General features: G+C 29.8%; 2 protein-coding genes and 2 long non-coding RNA genes across 4 annotated transcripts; 2 read left to right on the top strand and 2 right to left on the bottom strand.

Moving 5' to 3' along the window:
• Nucleotides 1-1,383: 1,383 nt before the first annotated feature.
• On the top strand, nucleotides 1,384-2,389 carry LOC130900357 (uncharacterized). The gene is made up of 2 exons (XR_009060157.1): nucleotides 1,384-1,700; nucleotides 1,936-2,389. It is a non-coding gene; the product is annotated as an uncharacterized LOC130900357 (long non-coding RNA).
• On the bottom strand, nucleotides 2,221-3,052 carry LOC130900364 (uncharacterized). Its single transcript, XR_009060158.1, has 2 exons — nucleotides 2,408-3,052; nucleotides 2,221-2,347 (listed from the first exon to the last, which is right to left on the bottom strand). It is a non-coding gene; the product is annotated as an uncharacterized LOC130900364 (long non-coding RNA).
• A 3,827-nt stretch (nucleotides 3,053-6,879) lies between these two features.
• On the bottom strand, nucleotides 6,880-13,550 carry LOC130900346 (potential E3 ubiquitin-protein ligase ariadne-2). The gene is made up of 5 exons (XM_057810893.1): nucleotides 13,098-13,550; nucleotides 12,283-12,531; nucleotides 11,972-12,222; nucleotides 9,533-9,827; nucleotides 6,880-7,988 (listed from the first exon to the last, which is right to left on the bottom strand). Exons 1-5 carry the CDS (start codon nucleotides 13,338-13,340, stop codon nucleotides 7,578-7,580), a joined length of 1,449 nt encoding a protein of 482 aa, XP_057666876.1. The 5' UTR covers nucleotides 13,341-13,550; the 3' UTR covers nucleotides 6,880-7,577.
• On the top strand, nucleotides 12,596-20,599 carry LOC130900336 (protein disulfide-isomerase A3). The gene is made up of 10 exons (XM_057810881.1): nucleotides 12,596-12,716; nucleotides 14,356-14,811; nucleotides 15,181-15,392; nucleotides 16,247-16,475; nucleotides 17,541-17,657; nucleotides 18,391-18,523; nucleotides 18,718-18,878; nucleotides 18,943-19,174; nucleotides 19,258-19,392; nucleotides 20,396-20,599. The coding sequence occupies exons 2-10, from the start codon at nucleotides 14,666-14,668 to the stop codon at nucleotides 20,504-20,506; spliced, it is 1,476 nt and encodes a 491-aa protein (XP_057666864.1). The 5' UTR covers nucleotides 12,596-12,716; nucleotides 14,356-14,665; the 3' UTR covers nucleotides 20,507-20,599.
• The last annotated feature ends 1,761 nt before the right edge of the window (nucleotides 20,600-22,360 follow it).

The following is a 22,360-nucleotide window of genomic DNA, read 5'->3' as shown; positions in this document are numbered from 1 at the left end:
GAAAGGTGATAGAAGCATTAAGAACAGAACAATTGGACAATTTAAATAATTATCCTGGGCTGCTTGAAGATGCACCCAAGTCGATTGCAACCATTTGTACGTAATCATGTTGCCGAGATCGGTACATACTAGCGAATGTACTTGGAGACACGTGCCAACTGCTCAGACCCCAGTCGATTTTATTTCACGTGGTGTACATATGTCTTCACTAATATCTAAATTTATGATGGACTGTACCAGACTTTGTTAAAGGCGATAAATCAGTCTATACAGTTTTCATTGATCAAGTGATTTCCTAAGCTATCGAGATCTACTCGTACAATAGCGTACATATTTCTTATTATTGGTAACTGTAAATCAGGCGCAAAAAATAGTTCTTCTTTAGAAACATATGAATTAGAATGCGCGTCTAATATTTTAATTGAAAATACCCAAAAAGAATCAAATCCCTTAGGGCAAACCTGTCGCAATTACATTTGCAATCTTGTCATTACCCAATTGAGAACATTGGGGTGAATTATACCGGTCAATTTTTAGCATTAAATCATCAGGGACGCGGATCAAGGCTACGTATACGAAGATTTGAACACTATACTTACACAAAGTGAGGCAGTATTTAATTCACCCCCGATGACGCCGTTATTGTCAAAACCGGATAATTTGCACCTCTTGACGCATGGTCATTTTTTAATTGGACGACCATTATCGACCATACCTTCTAACACGTTTTCAAAAATACATTTTCGTGGACATTTTTTTATCAGAGTGACGAATATGTTTCTGAACTGCAAGAACATAGAAAATGACGTATTCCAAACAATTATCTTGCTATTGATTAGTAAAAGAAAAAAAATTACCACCCATGAAATGGATGTGTGTATTTCCTGGTCAATATGGATTTAGTGAGTACCAGATATAAAAATTTTCACGGATATTACTCGAAGAGTGTTCAGCAAGATCTGTCTTCTACCACTTGCAGACTGATGAAAGCAGAAGCGTTCAACGCACGAAGGAATGTTCGTTCATAATTTGTATACGCAAAACGCTTTTCAAATCTATCAAAAATATTTTACTTGTCGATTTAATATCATTCATCGATTAAATACAATCACAGATCACCTATATTTCGATGGCGTGTCAATGTTTTGTTTAAACCACGGTCTTTCTATATAGCGGCTTGGGTTTCTTATTTTCCGGGTTTTAAGAACTCGAAATAGTCATGGCGCTGTTTACTACAGACGGACGTGGGTAGGGTAGAGATGAAAATTTTGACCTAAGATTATATATATATATATATATATATATATATATATATATATATATATATATATATATATATATATATATATATTTTGACATAATACAACCTAAAATCAGCGAGTGTGTTATACAGTGTCATCTGTGCTATAACTAAATTATTTGGGGTTTTTCATATTTATTATAATTGATTTGTAGTTGAATATTAAATTTTTTGATAATTGATGAAAATTTTGACATGAAGCACACAACTTAAAATCGGCGAGTTGTTATACAGCGTTGAATATTGAATTTTTAGACAGGAATGTTAAGTTGTTTCATACATACAAATAGTAGTAAACTAATGAGTTGATGTAAGATGTTAAGATGCATGCAGGAAGAATTAACATTCGTAGCTGCAAAAAAGGAGCATTTAAGCAAAACGGACTCCAAATGCGAATCAGGTAGACATAGAAATGTTGAATTATTCATTGAATTTTTTTTTTAAAGACCCATCAATTTCGGAAAGTAATTCACTTATAATATGAGCATTTACTACATTATAATTACTTGGTCCAATAATTGTTGTATTGACAAAATTCGATTTTATTGAGAGCAAATTTCAAAAAATTAATCTGAAATTTATTAGAAAGATTCTACTGAAAAAAATGAATATTTCAACTAATGTATCATTTCCAGATTAAACTTTGAAAACCAGATTGAAAAACTGGGCTAAATCAAAACAAGTGGGTTCGAGAGCAATATGTCTTGAAAGAATCAACAAGAAATAAAACCTAGAGATGAACATAAAATTAAAATTCCAATTATAAATTAAATATCTCATAGTTTATATCAAAAGATTCTGATGGTATTATATTCTTCTTGGTGAGGTGAAGTAAAAGTGCTATAAATATATAAAAGATTGAATTTTTCATTTTGTGATGGTAGGTCACTACCTTGTGGTAAAAAATAACTTTGTGCGCGGTATATTAAATGCTTTTATTGATAAGAATAAAAACTGAACAAAAACTCTGCAAGATAATATATGAAAAATAAACAAATCATTCGTGCTCCTAATAATACCTTTACCTAATTAGTGATTGCATAAATCCTGCAAAGATAAAAGAGATTAAAATTTTCTATAAAAGTAAAATGATCTTAGTACACTTACTCTCTCATGTTTTTTATACCTTTGCGTGTTCTATAACAAATTGGGCTGTTAGTTTGGTTAATCGAAATAGAGCTATAAATTTCTCCTCATTCCAGTCAAAAAAATGTCCTTGGAAACAGTTCTAATTCTAGTAATTCTATAAAATCTTCATCGGTCAATTCCAGCTCTTGAATATCTCCTCTATCTATAACCATTTTCACAACTATTATTATTTGTTCTTATTCAACTCAAATTCCAAGACATAAGTCACATCCACTAAAAAATACAACTATGAAACGCTGACATCAGGAACAATAATTTAAGGATTCATAATACTTACATCATAAACTACTTTTACATATCACGTTACATACTAACTACTTTTATTCATAATAATTCATTACTTATGAAAATATTAATAATACACATTTTTATTAGGTTAACACAATTTGTTACCGTTAAACTACATTGCGCATGTACATGTGCATGCGCACATAAACCTCTCGATCCCAATGCCGCCTTGGCGACCACAAAATGAGATAATTAAGTGTTCCAGAAATTAACCCACTCCGCTGTTAAACCTGATAGTTTATAAAAAAATAAGATGTATTATATTAGTGATCTTATTATAGTATGAGACTTAAATACAATCTAATAACGAATAACTTGAGCAACAAAAACAAATGGGTATTCAAAATAGAGGTCAAAGCAAGATTGGTCGTAAGAGGTGTTTAACAACAGAAAGGTGTAGATTAGGAAGAGGTCTGGGCAAAAGCAATATGAAATAAAGAAATTTTATAATAAAGCAGCTTTCCTATCTGTTACAATAAATGAAGACATTTGCATACAGGTTATGTGAGGCAAGTTAACAATTGTAAATTGAAGAAATCTTTATATGGGCTAAAATTAGCACCTATGGAATAGAACGAACATTTCACAAGGAATTCTACTAACAATGGATTGATACCTACTTCATTGAAAGTATACTGAAAAGATTTGAGTGACAAATGCAAATACTATACCTATTACAGATTATGCAGAAGAATCCGCAGAGTCAAAACAAGAAATAAAATCCCACTATCGTGAGGCAGTTGAGAGTCTTTCATATTTATCCAATAAATCATTACCAGACATAGCATATGCAGTTAGGCTGTGTAACAGTAATTTGGAAAATCCAACAATGTCAGACATAAATAACGGGAAAAGAATTTCAAGATATCTAGGAGCTGGAAAGAATAATGTTATAGTTTACGAAAAAGATGATAAAAAAACAGAAATAGAGGCATACAGTGATAGTGGTTTGCTGGGGACAAAACCACTAGGGTTTTGTTTTTTATGCTGGTGATCAAATAAGCGAGTGTTCCATAGTAGTACTGAGTTCTACTCAAGCTGAATTCTTAGCAGCCGCTGAATGTGTTAAAGACTGTTGTTTTTTTTTGGGTATTGATAGAAAGTTTGATTTTTCAAGATTAAAAATGTATTTTAAATATTGACAATAAAGGTGCAATCAGTATAAACATAGGAAATTGCCAGTTAAGCCTTAATTTATGTTTTTTTTTATAACAAAAATAATAATTTTTTTATAACTGTGATGACAAGGTATTGAGAAAGTAGATAGAGATAGACTTTTCGGAAACTATGATCAGGCTAACCCGATCATGATCTGAATGTTCAGAAACTAAGCCAGATCAAGTTCATTGTTGTTCGGAAACTGATCTAGTTAATCGTGTCGTAGTCATATGATAGGATCCTTTCTACCCTGGTAAACACTGGACAGACCCTGACACTAGAATAATAATTGATTTTATATTAAAATAGCACATAGTTAGCTTCGTTTTCATTTGTACTACTAGAAAACTACTAAAATTTTCACACCTCAAAAAAGCGAAGTAAATACCAGCTCTCGGAAAACGTAGATCATCTGTTAACACTGGGATCCCCAGTATCGCAGCAAGGAAGGGGGACACAATAGATCCTTTGGGTCGCAGTGTATATGACACCCCAATATCTACATACATACATACTAGTCTTATACATAGACCTCACTAAAGTATTTGATAGGGAGAGACTATGCGACATAGTAAATATCTTTTAAAACAAACATACAGTGAAAACTGTAATAGAAATCATATGAGAACTAAAACACAATTTATCTACTCAAATATCAGTCAAGCAAAATCTGATAGAAGAGATAATAAAAACACCAATGGGAATCCGACAAATACACATTGCAACCAATTCTTTAATCTTATACTAGACAATATAAAAAACCATGTCAAAAACCACAACTTTCGTCATTTATAAGGGACTAGTGAGATGTAAACTTGCTTTGGACAGCAAAGCTATAAGATTATTCAACTGTTCACCATCACCTGAAGTCAAAATGAAAATCGTTGTAACATATATCAAGCGCAATTTGAGACATCAACCAAAATATCAAAAATTAAAATGAATAAAACCTGTGTTAAATTGGGATGTAAATGGAAGGAGGAAAGAATGGTATGAGAAAGACTAGCAAAATCGCCATGGATAATAAACCGCAGACACAAGTCCCTTAGGTAGACCTCCAAAAAGAGGGATAAAATTGTGGACCTCAACGTTCCAAAAGAGCTACTTGGAAAATATCCATTCACAAGCAAGCTGTTTAGGACGATTCTGATATGTGTGGAATTATTGCAAGAGCTGCAAAGGAAAGTCTAAGAAAACTTAAAATAATTTCTACACATTATTAGATATTAAAGAAATGTAATTTATCAACCAGTATTATCTCTCCAACAAAAAACTATGTTCATATAGAATACCGTAGGAGGTGACATGAAAAATTATACTTATGTATGTATATGAACTCCAATCAAAACCAGTCGAAATATTTCACATGTTCCATATAAATGCATGCTAATTGTAAAGAATTTGTAGTATAAAATCAGAATCACAATAAAGTATCTTTGTAGCTAAAACATTAAATAAAATATTTTTCATGTGAGATCCAGAATACATGCCTTTATTATCAAAATATTTTATCTTGAGATATACATAATTAAAATCTTAAAACATATTGATAATGTCCAAGAAAACAATTTAATAACCCACATTATTGATGTCTTAAGATTTGGTTAGGAATGTTGATTCATTCCAATGACTACATAATTCACTACTTAAAGAATTTTTAAAATACTATCTCGAAATATTTATATATACACTCCACTACACCAACACTCACAATTACACTGTCTGTCGCGCGTTTCGATAGAAAGTGTAATTGTGAGTGTTAGTGTAGTGGTAGTGTAAACAGTGTGTTTCAGTATGAATATTACCAAACATTTCAACTTAACTATTTGGCTGATTTATAAACCGCCCTTCTAGATTTTACATTGAAAATGTACAGCTTATCAATATTTTAGTAAAATGACAAGGATATAATTTATATCCAGTTAAGGCTGCTTGCATTTGTTCCTTGTGAATCTTACGTTTTAATCCAAAGAAATCCATTAAGATCCGCTATTTCTCTTAGATTTCATATTCTATATGTATAACATCACTCTATAAGACATGTGATTGACACACAGATGGCGCTGCCATTGTCAAATCAATATGACGTTTATGAAGTACCAACCGTAAAATATGTATATGTAAAATTTCATTACATTTTGATTAATCAGAATAAAGTGACAACCATTTAAATAAAGCTACTATTGCAATTTCGAGTGTTATCATTGCTTCTTGTTGAAAAATATACTGTACAAGCTCAGCAATAGCTTTAAGTGTTATCGGGACTCTGTTCCATTGAAATGAACCATTTTTTATTGGTTTGCTGAATGTAAACGTGGCCAAACAGAGACCGATGACGGTGAAAGTTTTGGTCTCCAATTGAGGTAGTTACTCCAGAAAATATCAAAAGGCAGTGTGTTTACAATTATGCATGAACATTTGATCATGAGAAAACTTTTTTCAATACTACATAGAGTTGTTGGATGATTTGAATGCACACATCAAGGAAAAATGGGCTCATATATCGAAAAAAAAGAACACTTTCATCAAAACAATGAACCGAATCACAAGTCGATGGCAACGATGATTAAATTGAACAAATTACATTTGGATCTGCTTCCTCATTCACTGTATAGGTAGTCCAGATCTGGCCCCCAGTGTCTACTGGAATACTGGCTATTTGCTGATCTCAGAAAATCCTCGCCGGTAAAAAATTCATCTCAAATGAAGACTCAATTGCTAAAACTGAAGCCTACTTTGAAGCAAACGACAAATTATTTGAGAATCGAGAAGTTAGAGAAGCGCTGGAATTATTGTATTGCTCTTGAAGGAGATTACATTGATTAATAAAAACTATTTTTGGCAAAAAATGTGTTTTTTTTTAATTAGTCACACCACTTATTGAGTGATGTGTTAAATACAAGTGCTTTGGGTACAGGTAAGAATTATATGACTAAAACCAGGTCTCGGGGTTTCAATTTACAAGAAATTTAAAACTTATTTACTTTCTTTTACTTACTTTTTATTAACTTGTAGTTATAATGCATTATAAAGGAAAATTGAATACTTTCAAGGCATATTAATGATGGTGAATTATAGTATAATTCTATCTACTATTAGAATTAACCATATCATAACTTCATAATAATTTATTTTTGATAATTTCTGATGTATGTGTTGATAATAGTTGAAACAAGTCTGGAATGCTAATAAATCCAACCTCAAATAAAAAGTAACGCTACCTGTACAAGCACACTAGTTGACATTACTCAAGTTCTCTTTGACAAACATATTTCTTGTGTGTTTCATCACTATTTTTCCAGTGATACAGACAGGTGTGGATTCTCCAACGTTAGGAAAGATATAAAAATTCTAGTTATTGTGAAAAAACCTATCTTTTATATCCATACAATAAAATTAATATTCAATATGACTTTTTTATGCATCGAGTAATATAACAAGAAAACCAGTCACTATGAGTTGAACTATAAATTCACATTCAATTCAAATGTTTCAAAGTTTTTAAATGAAATAGTAAATTTTAGACATACCCTATCACTCAATTTCAGAAAGCTATAATTAAATAATTATAATTTAGCTGGTGTTTTCATCACAGTCTAATTTTTGAGATTATGAGCTGTGTTAACATTGGCAGCACTGCGGATATTGAAAATAAATAAGTTAGATACACCTATGATAAATATCACACATCTAAAAAGTCTTTTAAAAGGGTAGTACGTCGTTTTTCAGCAATATCCATTTGGTTTTCCAGATCTCCTCGATCTGTTGTTTCTGCTCTTTCGATTTTCCATGATAGATTTTCTATTTCTGCTTCCAGTTGGGCTTGTTGATATTCAAAGAGTTCCTTACGCGATCCGGTGTCCATATAATATGCATATGGATACGTGTACTGCAAAGTATATCGGCACTTAGCTAAAAGATTGGCTGCAGTGAACAAGTATTGCCAGTCAATCCATGTGCCCAGCCCCGACATTACTTTTTGATTTATACGTGATCTCATTTTTTCTAGAGTCTGTTCTTCTAGTTTTAGTGATTTAGAATGATTTTCCCACCTTTCATAATAATGTAAATATTTTTTTAATGCTTCTCTTGCCTACAACACAATGAAAATGAGAAATTTGTATACTAAATATTCTGATAATACATAATTCGAGGTGTAATAAAAAATATGGTGAATGAATATTTATAACAGCAATTACTTCACTGCACATATGTGGTGAGTATGATAATTGAAGTCATTTCAGTTTGCCAGCTTGTTGCTATAGCGACATTGCTCATGAAATGTCAAATCTGTCTTTGGTAATAATATAGTAATTTTGAATACTGTTTACAAGTAAGATGAACAATTTAATATTAAAAATGTATAAGTTACTAATGAAGAATAGTCGAGATGTCCTTCAACCTCAAAAACAGATGAAAATGTAGGCAAACTTGTTTGTTCAGATAGGCAGTTGAATTTTCGAGAGTTTAATAAAGAAATTTAAATATTATATGGGTAAGAAACCTGGAAAATAAGTCAACTGATTACTTCTTCATAGTGATAATCAGCTATGTCTCAAGTTGCTTTTGATGCGTGAGTGTTTAGCCATTATCAGTCTTCTGGTCTTCCTTCCTTTTAGACCTTATCTGTTTACTTTGTGTTGAAAAAAATAATTCACCATATTTTTTATTTCACATATATTGGTTAATATTATCGCACTCTTGTAACAATGTATATGTAATATGATCTGTTTTTTATAAATAAAATTTTTCAGTCCAATAGCGATATAACAGAATACTAATATACAGAGAAATTAAGTTTAGGGCTAGTTGAAATTAATAACAGTATATGTTAAATTGTTATACTTATTAATTTATCAATCAAAAAATGTAATCGCACACTGATGTTTATGATAATGCTATGCGCGATATATTAGGGGGATCAGAAAGTAATTTCATTTCCCTTCTTCAGATTATTGTATTCTTCAAAATCGTATCAAAGATATTGCAAGGTTATTGTGACTTTTCCATTTCTATATAATAGAATATTAGAACTTTTTTGCAATTTCAGGTAAAATACCAGAAGAGCATATCTAGCATGGTATGCTTTTAAAACTTTGCCTAGTAACGCAAAAGATATGATCAAAAACATTTGCAATGTATATCCAAGTGCATTAGATGTTGGTAAAAACCAAAGATAGTTTTTGAAGTTCTGATCCGGTGATTTAGATCTCTCTGAATCCTATTAATCTGGAAAACCAATAACATTAGATAATAGCATGCTAAAGGCAGAAATAGAAGCAAATCAGTGATAGACAATTGAGAAACCTTCCCCTATAATCAGTCGAAAAAAGCCAACCGAACTATCACATGCAACATATTCCTTCAACAGCATCACTTTTCAATCCCTTATTCACTAAAGACGACAATGGGTCATAATCCTTGACACAAAAGGCATTGGTTGTCTTGAAATGAAATAAGCCACTACAAAGTATCGCAAAGCCTGGTTTATATCTCAATAAGGCGCTTCTTAAAATTTATTCATTTGAATGTAATTTAAGAAAGTGAAATTACCTCTAATTCACCTTTATAGTTTGTATATTCAATTTGGAAAATTTAATTATAATTGCATTATTTAAATAACTGTAAAATACATACCTGTGCATGCACAGATTCATGAGCTATATTAGGATTTTCTCTATACCTGGAACATTCATAATATTCAGACCCATGTGACTTCCAATCTCCCAAACACATCCAACAAAAATCATGTTTACAATTATAGCACTGCATGTGATTGCAGCCCCCATTTTTCTCTATACAGATGTGGCACTTAGGACAGTCTTTAGTATGTGCACTTATATAGTTAGCAGTCTCACTATCATCGGCACATTTGGTCAGCCATTTCTTGATCACTAGACAGTCCGTGGGTGCATGGTAGTCACATCCACATCTGAAATTGTAATTTATTGAATATTTTTAACGATATTTCTATAGATAAATATCAATATTTTTTTTTGTAGAAGATAAAAGGAATAGTTTAAACGGCTAGAAATATGAGACTTTAGCAATCAAACACCAAAGTCTTTTTAACATATTTTCCAAGCTAACAAATCGACAGGGATTGAAATAATGGTAGAAATATGATATACAAGTAAACATATATACACCTGAAAATATTTTTAAAAATTGAAATGTACTTACATTAATTGAATAATTGTGATGAAATATATTTTGTTGAAAAGATTTTAAATTCAGTTGGACATACATATGAAGTTTATTAATTTTGGTTGCTATTTAACTGTTTTTTTGAATTTTTTCATTTTTCATGGATTATGTTGTTACCAATGAATGTCTCTGAATTTTTATAAAATACCTTTTTTTCAAAATACAAAAATTATATTACACTATGCTTATTTAAATCAGTTTTTTAATACATCGATCATTTTGAGCAATACATGTTGTTCTTAGAAATAGGCTTTTTTGGTAGATATTGTTAGTTGTTAAAATTTTGGCAGATTTATAATCCATAGAATGACATTTATAGAAAACATGTTCAGCATCTGTACAGTTATAATTTGCAGTCACTTTTGAAAGAGATAATCAGATTGGTGAGTGATCTCTTAGACTGACCAATGTTTAAGTATTTTATATCATTAACCGTTTTCTCGTTCCTATGTATGTGAACCATTTCTAAAAAATCTATTTTTCATGTATATAGTATTTTCCGTTTCAAGAAATTTTGAATCTTTGTAATTGAATGTATGTTTCTTGACATACATTCATGGTTTGTTAATGCAGTTTTACTTTTTTCTCGTATTGATGACCTTTTAATCTATTTTCTAAATATTATGATATCTACTCTATGTAAACACTCACAATCATTACAAGGTACTTGATACATGATTTTAATTATTTTTTTTTGGTGTTTTAGATTATTGAAATATTTGGATAATTTATTATATCCTTTATGACTTATAATAATACCATATTTATTGAAATAATTCAATAGTTGTTTGGAAAGTCCTTGTACCTATAGTAAGAAAAATGGTTTATGTTTTAATGTCAAGTTTCTTAATTGATTATATTATCTATTTATCTTTTTCTTTAATGTTTTTATGGATGATATGAATTAAAGTTTAAATGTATTGGGGAAGAATTCGTTTTGTATTCCATTCTGTTCTTATGTTATTGTTAGTTTTATATAATGCAACATCAAGAAAATTGATTTTATTATTTTGTTCTATTTTGATTGTTACTTGTTTTTGAAAATTCTCAAAATTCGCAACGTTACGTTTCAGCTCTCACTTTGAAGTTATTATCAAGATCAAACATTTTCGTATTGAGAATTTGGCTATATAAATATATATATATATATATATATATATATATTTATTTATATATATATATATATATATATATATATAATATAATATATATATTTACAAATGTTTCACTACGTTAAAATCTAAAACACCCAAAAACAAAAGAAGTACATAATATATATTAAGTACCTTCAATGGACTCTCGGGAATTTCAATTTCTTTTCTTTATCCAAAAAATTTTCATTTTATTACTTCTACTAACTACAAATTAATACTTTCTATCGCCTTTTCTTCGTGACTGTTAACTCTCAACTCCATAACTAGAAAAACTTTCCCCTCATTTTTTTATTGTCCCTTAACAAATTTGTCATTCCTTTTAACAATCTCTTTTCACAATGTGTTTCAAAGCATTTCAAAAAGCGTTTTTGCACTTTTTTATTACAGTATTACTAATTTTGGTAATATATGATTCAACATTAATTAACAAATCATGAAATAAAATATTTCGAAAAATTAATATGTTCATACCTTTATTATTATAAGTAATTTTGCATATGTTATCTATATTTAATATTATAAGGTCTTCCATTTAATTAATTTAATTAAAGCAGTGTCCCAGTTATTGAAATTTTTTTACATGGATTTCTAATAATGTTAAGTTTGTTAATAAATTTTAACTTCAACTCTATTTTGTATAGTTCCAACAAAAGTTTTATTGTATATTTCCTTACGTATTGGAACATGTATTGAATAAAAATTAATTTATACATACTTGAAACAAAATATTGTTTTACATTTATTGCAATTTGCCCTTTTAGCTTTGACTTCTTTACTGTGTACTACAATGGAACAATTGGGACCTGGACAAAATCTCAACTGAGGATGTGATTTTACATAATCTTGGAATGAGAACTGTTGATATTTTTCTCTCATACTTGGTAGGTGTAGGTGCTTTAACACAAAATCTTCTGGGGCTAATACCACACAATCTCTAGCCATACATGCTATTCCTGTGGAAATGCCCTAAAATAATTTTTAGAAGTTTTATAATAACATACTGGAGAAATATTTACAATAACTCACTTGATTGATTTGTACTTCAAAATGCATGATCCAACAATCTTTACAAAACATATGTGCACAAGATAAACTGTAGAATTTGTCCAAGGGTTGAACTGTTACACAAACTGGGCAATTGACATATCTAGTTAAAAGTATACTATTTGGTGATGTGGGAGGTTCAATTCTAGCTGCAATTAATGTTTGTGTAGGGTTTTCATTGAATATTTTAGTTACCTCAATAATATTCCATTGATTGTTATGTAACAAAACCTATAATAGATCAGATAAAAAACTGTTAAGTCATGGTAAAAATTGATAGTATAGTACAAATAGTATTCTTCCAACTTTTATAAATAGAAAAATTGTCTATTACTGTTCTAGCAATTTTGTTACAAATATTTTCTAGGTAAAGTATAAAAAAGTGGTTGCTATTAACTACTTCAAAGTTATCCACAGTAAGTTTATTTGCATTTAATCATTTCAGCAGATATTTTCTGAATATTGATAAAAACTTCCGAAAACTAGTGGCCTAAATACAACCTCTTTACAAACAATATATATATATATATATATATATATATATATATATATATATATATATATATATATATATATATATATATATATATATATATATATATTCAACTACCCAAGAGAACATTTAAAACTGATTTCAAATTTGTTTTGATTAATAATTAGTTTTTATAACAGGTAAAAACATTGAGGTCTCGTCGACCAATTTCCCAATTTCGAATATTTTGTTATGTATGTATATATACCCAAGGGCCTATTCTTCAATTTAGAAAACTAGTTTTAAAGCTAAAAAGTTTATTTACTTTTGCAAGTGAAGGCGATATTTGTAAATTGTTACTTAAGGTCTCAACCGTTTCATTGAGAAGTCTATCCACCTGTTCTTCCAAGAGACAGCTAAATTCAAAATATTCAGGATCAATTTTTCTCGGGTCAACTTGTTCTATATCAATATCGTCATTGGTATTATAATAATCATCATAAAATTCATTATCTGAACAATCCATATCAGATTCGCCACCCTGGGAAGTAGTCATTGTTTCCTCCATCTTTTAAAAACTTATAAAGTTATAACGAACATTTTCACAACTGAAAACATTTTTTTATTGATCTCACCGTCAATACTAACCACCACAGCAAAACTTATCTAAAACTAATCACCTGTTTACCAGTGTCAAAAGTTAAACTCCATTAGTCTTCTTCTGCGTTTTTCTTTATTTTGATTAAGTTAGGCATTTTCTCTAGTGGTATATTGTGCTACTTTTGAATTTGACGTAAGTAAAGTCATTATCATTCAAGGTTTTTTTCTCGAAAGCTTAAACAATTATTTAAACTAAAATAACCACATTAATAATCTCAATGAAAAAATGTTACTTTTTAGAAATTACGTACCATGGAAGTACAATTACACCTTGTCAATTGTTTCTTTCTCATTCTAAATCTTTTTTCCCCATAAATTCCTCTTAAGTGAATATATTTCCACCAATTGCAGTCACACCTGATCTAGAAATAAATCTTCAATCGCATTTGAGAAGTATCATATGAATAAACCAAGAAATTAATGTAAGTTGTTAGGTACAGTACATAGCCTATGTTGGTATGCTCTGTGTTGTTAGGTGAAATTGAGTTTTTATGAGTAAATAAATACATTTTTAAAAAATTGATATTCAGTATTTTTTCTCTCCAATAGTTTTATAATTTCATGTTCTCTCTGATTTTGTGGTGTTCCAAATAATAATTGAATTTATATTTTTGACGCATATTTCAATAATTTGTTGACCTAAAAGTTTATGACGCACATATCGCACCGCATTTAATCCGCTCCATGTGAACATAATGGGCCAGGCAATCGTGTAACAAAAGATGAGTCAATATACTGATGGGCTCCACAGGGTCTCCGAAGGGTATGTTCTGTGGAGCCAATCACTATTTTGACGAATCTTTGGTTACCCGATTGTCTCGCCCACTATGTTCACATGCAGCGTAAAAATACTAATTAGTTAGGTTAGGCTAGGTAACACTAAACTACATAGATAAATAAAGATATTTATTTATGTTATCTAGGTTACTTACAGAAGGAACCTTTACAGAATTTGTGGACCTCGGGAACATAAGTTATTTATTTAAATGTGGGTTACGTTGGAAGGGATATAATCCATAGATCAACCACATCATCACAAACAATGTATTTCATCTATGTTTCCACGTTCGCAGCCAATCATATTATTTAGATACATCATAGTAACCAATAAACAACCGACAACACGTTGTCTTGCGCATTTTAAAAGCCACGTATCGTCAGATCCAAGGATTCTTTTACGCAAAGGTCTTGAGGTCGCATCGAAAAATTGTTAAGCCGGTTAAAAATAAGAAAATGTATTTATTCCAAATTTTCGTCATACCTCTACTTTTCTATACTTGCTTCGCAAGAGAAGAGGATGTTTTAGAGTTATCGGATAGTGATTTTGAATCCAGAATAGCCGAACATCAAACTGCTCTGGTTATGTTTTATGCTCCTTGGTAAGTCTCTAATTTTTAATTTTACGCACAGTAAAAACTACTAATAAATTAATTGTGATTATCAAATTTATGAATTCCTGTCCAGTCCCCACTGCATTATTGCCAGACTTAATGGCAATATATAATAGATCTAGCGTTTTGTCGTAATTTTTATAAATTTCCAGCTTCTGAAACATTGAATTTTTTGCCATATAGAAAATGTAATGGGTAAAATACACTGTATTTTCACAACAAATTTTTCATATTTCTATAGATGAAATTTTATAGAAATAAAAAAGGTTTCCATGAATATTTATCGTCTTTAATAGGACAAAAACGTTAAAAAAATTTACACAAGGTTTATTTCGCTAATAAATATTGATTTTAAAGGTGTGGACATTGTAAGAGATTAAAGCCAGAATATGCAAAAGCTGCTGAAGATTTAATCAGAAATGATCCCCCAGTTGCCTTGGTCAAAGTAGACTGCACAGAAGGTGGCAAAGAAACTTGTAATAAGCACAGTGTAAGTGGTTACCCTACTTTGAAAATATTCAGAAATGGAGAAGTTTCCCAAGAATACAATGGACCCAGAGAAGCAGCAGGTAATTGATCAGTAAAGCATGGAATATGCACTATTTTTAAAATTTAGCAAAGCTAGGTATTTTAAATAATTGTATTGTCTTGTTGAATGTATTGAAATATGAATATTATCACTATTTGATTGAAAATTATTCACTTTATCATTTCATTGTCAACATATGAATTTTTTGCAAATATTATGCCAGCAGCTGATCTCAATTATAGCTCTGCCTATCAAATAATAAATAGAGAGGAATATCTACTAACACCAAGGAGAACAGAGAAAGATCTTAAGCAAAAGCAAATTATGATTTAATAACAAAAGTCAGGTTCAAGATAGGTCTTGAACAAGTTTTTCATAAATCTGGAAATTTATTTAGTGAAGGTGCTGAGGATAAGAAAATGGAAGTGCAATTACAGAGCATTACCAATGAATGACGAGTATTATCTATAATTCTCAATTTACCAAGTTGTGATATGGTCATCAAACATGTGATTTGAAGAATATAACAAATTGCTGGTCAGTGGACAAACAATTAAGTAGTATAATGCATAGACATATTTGAGAATGGGACTCTTCAAAATAAAACACTGAGTGAGGGAATCTCAAGATAAAAGAGGAATTTGGAGGATAACTTGATTAAGTGAGGAAATGGGCGAAGTTAGGAAAAAGATATACTTGTGGTTATGTGTGATTCAAATTATCAGTTTAAGATTATAGTAATATATCTTCATCAACTTCCAAATTAAACTTGTAAAGAAATATTTGAAAAATTGAGGTTACAATAAGTTGAAAGGTAGAATTAAGAACTTTAAAATATCTATTTTTTTCATGATATATGTGAGCCCTTCTGTTTAAAAGTGAATATTGTTGAAGGAATTGTCAAGTACATGAAAGCTCAAGTTGGTCCAAGTTCGGTAGAACTAAAAACTGCAGATTGTTTGAAAAAATTACTGGCAGCTGAAAAAGAGTCTGTAGTGGTGGGTTTCTTTGAAAAAGAATCACTTCTTAAGGCCTCTTTCCTTAAAATTGCTGATAAATTGAGAGAAAAAGTAAAATTTGCTCACACCTCTTTCAAGGAACTTTTGGATACCCAAGAAATCAAGTAAGTCTTACAAAGTTTTTTCATATTAGTTGATCAATAAAAATGTTATTAATTATAAGGATCTAGACAAATAGCCATTGATCCTCAATTTTGTGTTTTAGTTTAAACTTAATTTAGCCTGTTGATTTCATACAATTACAGTTTTCATTTTGTGTGGATTTTGCGAGCTGAAAAATGAAAAAATAATTTACAAAATGCTTAGAGGTTAATGATTGTTTCCCAAATGTTATATTTTTATTTCAAAAAGTGTTAATTATTAATTATGTTCATTCCAAACACTAATTACCTATTTATTCTAAGTAGTAATTATAGGTTTGTTCCAATCTGCTATTCTGTACCATTCTAGGAATGGTTATTAGAAGCGTTTAAATGATATTTTTGCGCAATCTCCGGCTATGCAAGGTTCTTGTAACAGTACTTGCTATCAACCAAGTATCAAAGGAACCATTCTGAAAATGGTTTACAAACAATTCTCAAGTCAGTCGGAACCTAAAACACAATCGTTAATATAACTTTAAGCCCTCTGTTGGAACACGTAATCTCTATTGCGCAGAATCATCACTGTACCAAGGAGGGTTCATTAATGGATTGGAATTGAAAAATTAGTGCAAATATATAAATAACAAGAAGTTATTTATTATGTTCGTTCATTTGTTAACTTGTATTTACAACTGTGGGATTATGAAAATTCGATTAAATTTATGGTTTAAGTTTAGTAACAGAATTTATTAATTAATTAATTTAATAATTAATAGATCAATTTTTTTTATTGATAGGAGACAGTGTAAGAAAAGATAATATTTACATATTTTCTATATTGTTTTCTATATTATTCTATATTGTTATTATCTTAATGTAGATATTTACAAAATACAAGTATATTTGTCAGTAAAAGATTTTTACAAGTTTGTTTAAAAAAAAAATGCTGAAAACAATTCTTATCACAGAGCAGAATTGTTATTACAGTATAACGTGTGACTTTCAGTCCATATTGTCATGCATATTGATAAAAAATAGTAATATTATTAAATTCACTCATTTCACTGGTTGTGTAATTTTTTTCAGGGATGGTTTGGTCTTGTTTAGACCTACTCATTTGCAAAACAAATTTGAGGAAAATAGTGTAAAATACACTGGTGGTGCCGATGCTGCAGAAATTCAGAAATTTATTACTAAAAATTTGTGAGTATTGGTAGTATGATTTTTTATGCAGTGATTCTCTTAATTTAATAGTTTGTCATAATTTGGATTGCCCAGTGCATCTTTAACAGATAATTCCTGTCTAACTTTAAACATTCATACACGTTACAGTTACAGCTTTCTATTCTCAATTCTTACACACATATTTGTTTTCATACGTAGTTAGTAATTATAATTTAATTTCAAATTAATGGTAATCAGAATTTGATCAATGTCAGGACGATTGGTCTTCAGTTGCTTCAACCTTGTATTGAGCTAGGTTGATATATACTGAACACACTGCTTACAGTACCAGTACACCAACACTCACAATTACACTGTCTGACGCCCGTTTCAATAACCAAGTTATCGTCTCCAGAGACTGAAGGTAAAATGAGTATGGGTGTAGGGGTAGTGTAAGCAGTGTGTTCAGTATGAATATCACCAACGGTTTCGGAAATTTCAACTTAGTGAGGTTGATGTATGGTCTTTTTTTTACACACAATATATTGTGTTTAGGTTTTCAAATACCTAATAAATGTCGCTTCACAAACCTTTCAGAATTGATGTAAAGAGGTATTTCTGTTTCATCTATATTATTGATTAAATTATGGGTTTGAAGTTTTCAGGCCACTACTTATTTCCAGTAACCAGCTTAATATCTTCCACAAAGATTTGACCTTGATAAATAACAATCATACAGGAATAAAGCATTTTATTATCAATTGTTTTTCAGCCATGGTTTGGTAGGACATCGTAAACCTGACAACAGACAAGAATTCGAAAATCCATTGTTTGTTGCTTACTATGGTGTTGATTATGTTAAGAACCCCAAAGGAACAAACTACTGGCGTAACAGAATTTTGAAGGTGAGTTAACTTTTTCTATCCACTCTGTGATTATCAAGATAACATTAAGTTCCGCTCCTTCTATTTTTTTAATGCGGGATATTTCCTCCCAATAAAAGGTATTATATGATTATTTCTTTTGTCACCAAACAGTTTGTTAAATACGTAAATGAAGACAGTTATTACAAAATTATAATTCTTCCATAAAATTTTAGGTTGCCAAAGAATTTGTTGGTAAAGCTAATTTTGCTATTAGTTCAAATGATGAATTCCAACATGAATTGAATGAGTTTGGTTTAGACTATGTTAAAGGCGATAAACCAGTAATTGCAGCTAGAGATGCTAAAAATCAGAAATTTGTTCTTAAAGATTTCTCGTGAGTTGAAAGTTTATAAAAAATATATTTTCCCCTAAGTATGATTTTATATGATCTTTTTTAGTGTTGAAGGTTTTGAAATATTCATCAATGATGTGTTGGAAGGCTCTATTGAACCTTATTTAAAATCTGAACCAATTCCAGAAAGCAATGATCAACCATTAAAGGTAGCAGTAGCTAAGAATTTTGAAGAAGTTGTTGTCAATAATGGAAAGGACACCCTTATTGAATTTTATGCTCCGTGGTGTGGACACTGCAAAAAGCTCGCACCTGTTTTTGAAGAACTCGCCGAAAAAGTAAGTCTTAATTGGAATAACTATTAATGAAAAAATGTTATTTATAAAATTATTAACTGAATAGTTCAATATTTTGGTTTTAGCTTAAAGATGAGGATGTATTCATTGTTAAAATGGATGCTACTGCTAATGATGTCCCATCCACTTATGAAGTTCGTGGTTTCCCCACACTTTTCTGGTTACCTAAAGATTTTAAGGATTCACCTATCAAATATGAGGTAATAAATACTAATATTCTTTCATATTGGTCCTAGGTAACAATCTATTTAGCTATGAATAGTTAATATACTTGTTGTTAGTGCGATATTTTCAAATCAATTAAATGAATTTTATCAGTTTACAAACAAAAAACTTTTGATGCATTTCACTAACCGTTTACGGCGCCTAAAATTCTCTTTTGGGCGTTCCATATAGCGATTACGATCGTTGTGGTCTCGGCAAGAATGTCACTCATAACGTCATGACTAACGTTCACGACGACTTTTGTCAAGAGGTGAGGCGAAGTGAGCGTTGAAAGAATTAGAATTACTTTAATGTAAATCAGTTAAGTACTCTACTAAAAAATTCAACTTGCAAATTATAACACATCCTCTTAAGGCTTTCGCTTTATTTTTTCTGTTTTGCCATTTGTTAATATTTATCTCAACGTTCAAAACGCCTCATAAGCCATTCTACTGGTCATAAACGTGATTTTCGTGAGAGAGTGGAGTGCACCCTTTGATTCCCCGAAGAAACAAAGCTTAATAAATTAGTATTAATTAATGAATGTTTTTGTGCATAACTAATCAAGTGAACATATTACTGTTAGAGAAATAATTTGGACAATTCTCAAACTTTAAGAACCATGTTTTTTCTGTATTGATGAATAGGATATGAATATTTCCTGCTTTCCTTTTAATTTTTTCTCTTTCTGTGAGTTAATATCTGGTAAAACGAGCACGAGAGTAGAGATTCTTAATATCTATTTGAAGGACAACTTTTTCTATTTGTTAGATAGTGATTAGTTCAGATTTTAAAAATTATATAATACAGGCTTTAAATATTAAAAAAAAAGTATAATTGAAAATAAGCTCTATAATGTGGGAATAAGAGTTCTTATGAATCGGATTTTAGAAAATCTGGAAAAACTCATAACTGCAAAAAGAAAAGTTATGTGTATTGATAGAGAAATAATATGTTTGTTGTCTGTATTAAATTTTGAATTTTCATTTTCTCTTGCAGGGTGGACGAGAAATTGATGATTTTATCAAATACATTGCCAAAGAGGCTACAAACGAACTCAAAGGATATGATAGGAGTGGATCTCCCAAAGCAGGCAAGACTGAATTATAATTTTAAAATCGATATTGTGTAGAGTACTTTTTTTAAAGAAATTCCACGTATATTGTGTTACTTTTTTGTAATAAAGCGATTCTCTTATTTTTATATTTTTGTTTATATTTTTATAAAGATTTGCGGCTGTAATAAAATACATGAAATATAGTGATGAAATGGAATTGAGCACTGAAATAGTTATTGTAGTTCGTTGATTGAGTGAGTGTCTTGATATTTCCAGTCAGTTGAATTATTTCTACATTTATATATAAATTATAGCTGAAACAAACTTGAGGTTTATTTGAAATTACAGTGGCTTATATAATCAGCCACAAATTGAAGATATATTCTGCAGTCCACATCTCAAATATATTAAATTTATTAGAATTTACAAAATAGAGCTATAAATTTTACTTAAATTATTTATAGCTTTTTCGTTCTTATGAATGTGAACTAAATGATAAAGAACATATTCAAGTAAAGGATAAACAGATACTACAATCAATTTAAAAACAAAACGAAACATGAAACATTTTTCCTTGCCATATGTACAAGGACTTTCCCAACAATTATCGAATTATTTCAATAAATATGATATCAGTATAAGTCATAGAGGACGTAATACATTATCTAAATATTTCACTAAATTAAAATCTAAAACACCAAAAAACAAAAGTAGTAATATATCAAGTGCCTTGTACTAATTGTGACGCTGTCTACATAGGGCAAATATCTCACTATTTAGAAAATAGACTAAGAGGTCATCAATACGATAAAAAAATAGAACTCCATTAACGTACCATGAGATATCAAAAAAACAAATTCAATTATAAAGATACAAAAATTCTTGAAACGGAATCTAATACACGAAAAAGAGAATTTTTAGAAATGGTTCACATTCATAAGAATGAAAAAGCTATAAATGATAAAAAAGATTTAAATAATTTAAGTAAAATTAATAGCTCTATTTTGTAAATTCTAATAAATTTAATATATTTGAAATGTGGAAACTAAAGAAAAATTAATTTTTCTTATTGGAACAAAGTACTAAGTTGATGTTATCCTTATTTTGATATTTATGATTGTGATCTATAGATCAATATAAATAAGCAAATTGTCAGTGTCAATATCATATTTTGATAAAGACTTAAAGAAAAGTTGAAACGTCAAAATCGAAAAAAAAAAACTAATTTTGAAACAGAAGAGACCTAAAATCAAGAACATTTAGATGCATTAATATATCATATATCGTATAAGAAATTGAAGAAATTCATTAATTGTGCTGTGAGTGGTGGTATTTTAAATATTCAAACTAATAATTATTTCCAATATAACGACAACTTTTTCCAACAACTAAACGAATGTATATTGGGATCTCCAATTTCCTCAAGTCTAGTGCAAATTGTTATGGAATTGTCCATATAGAAGTATTACATAATATGAAGGGAAGCAACTGATTTTGCCATAAGCTTCTGTTTGCAGATTTATTTGCCTTGTGAAGTTTGGTTTTTAGACAGCATTATTTTTAGTTTTAGTGCGAAAGGCATTCTTAAAGAGAGATGTTACTTAAAGAAGTACAAAATTTGCTACCGGAAACCTTAATTTGTTGGGTTTTTCTCCACTAAGCAGTACTGTTCTAGGTTTTTCATTATTTTTATTTTATTAGAAACTTTGTTGCATGAATCATGAAAAATCTAGAGACTTATCGAATTATTGTCATCTTCTCTTTTTTTTTAATCTACCACATTAAGCTTACTGTTAAGTCACCTACAAAGACTAATGTCATTAACATTATTCCTCAACACCTTACCCTAATAATTAAAAAATTTTCACAAAGAACATTATTTTTTAAATTATTACAAAAAACAATTA

Source organism: Diorhabda carinulata, chromosome 1, assembly GCF_026250575.1.
Source record: "Diorhabda carinulata isolate Delta chromosome 1, icDioCari1.1, whole genome shotgun sequence".
Taxonomy (NCBI): Eukaryota; Metazoa; Arthropoda; class Insecta; order Coleoptera; family Chrysomelidae; genus Diorhabda; species Diorhabda carinulata.
The sequence above is the reverse complement of the archived record's forward strand: the minus strand, read 5'-3'. Positions and strand labels throughout refer to the sequence as shown.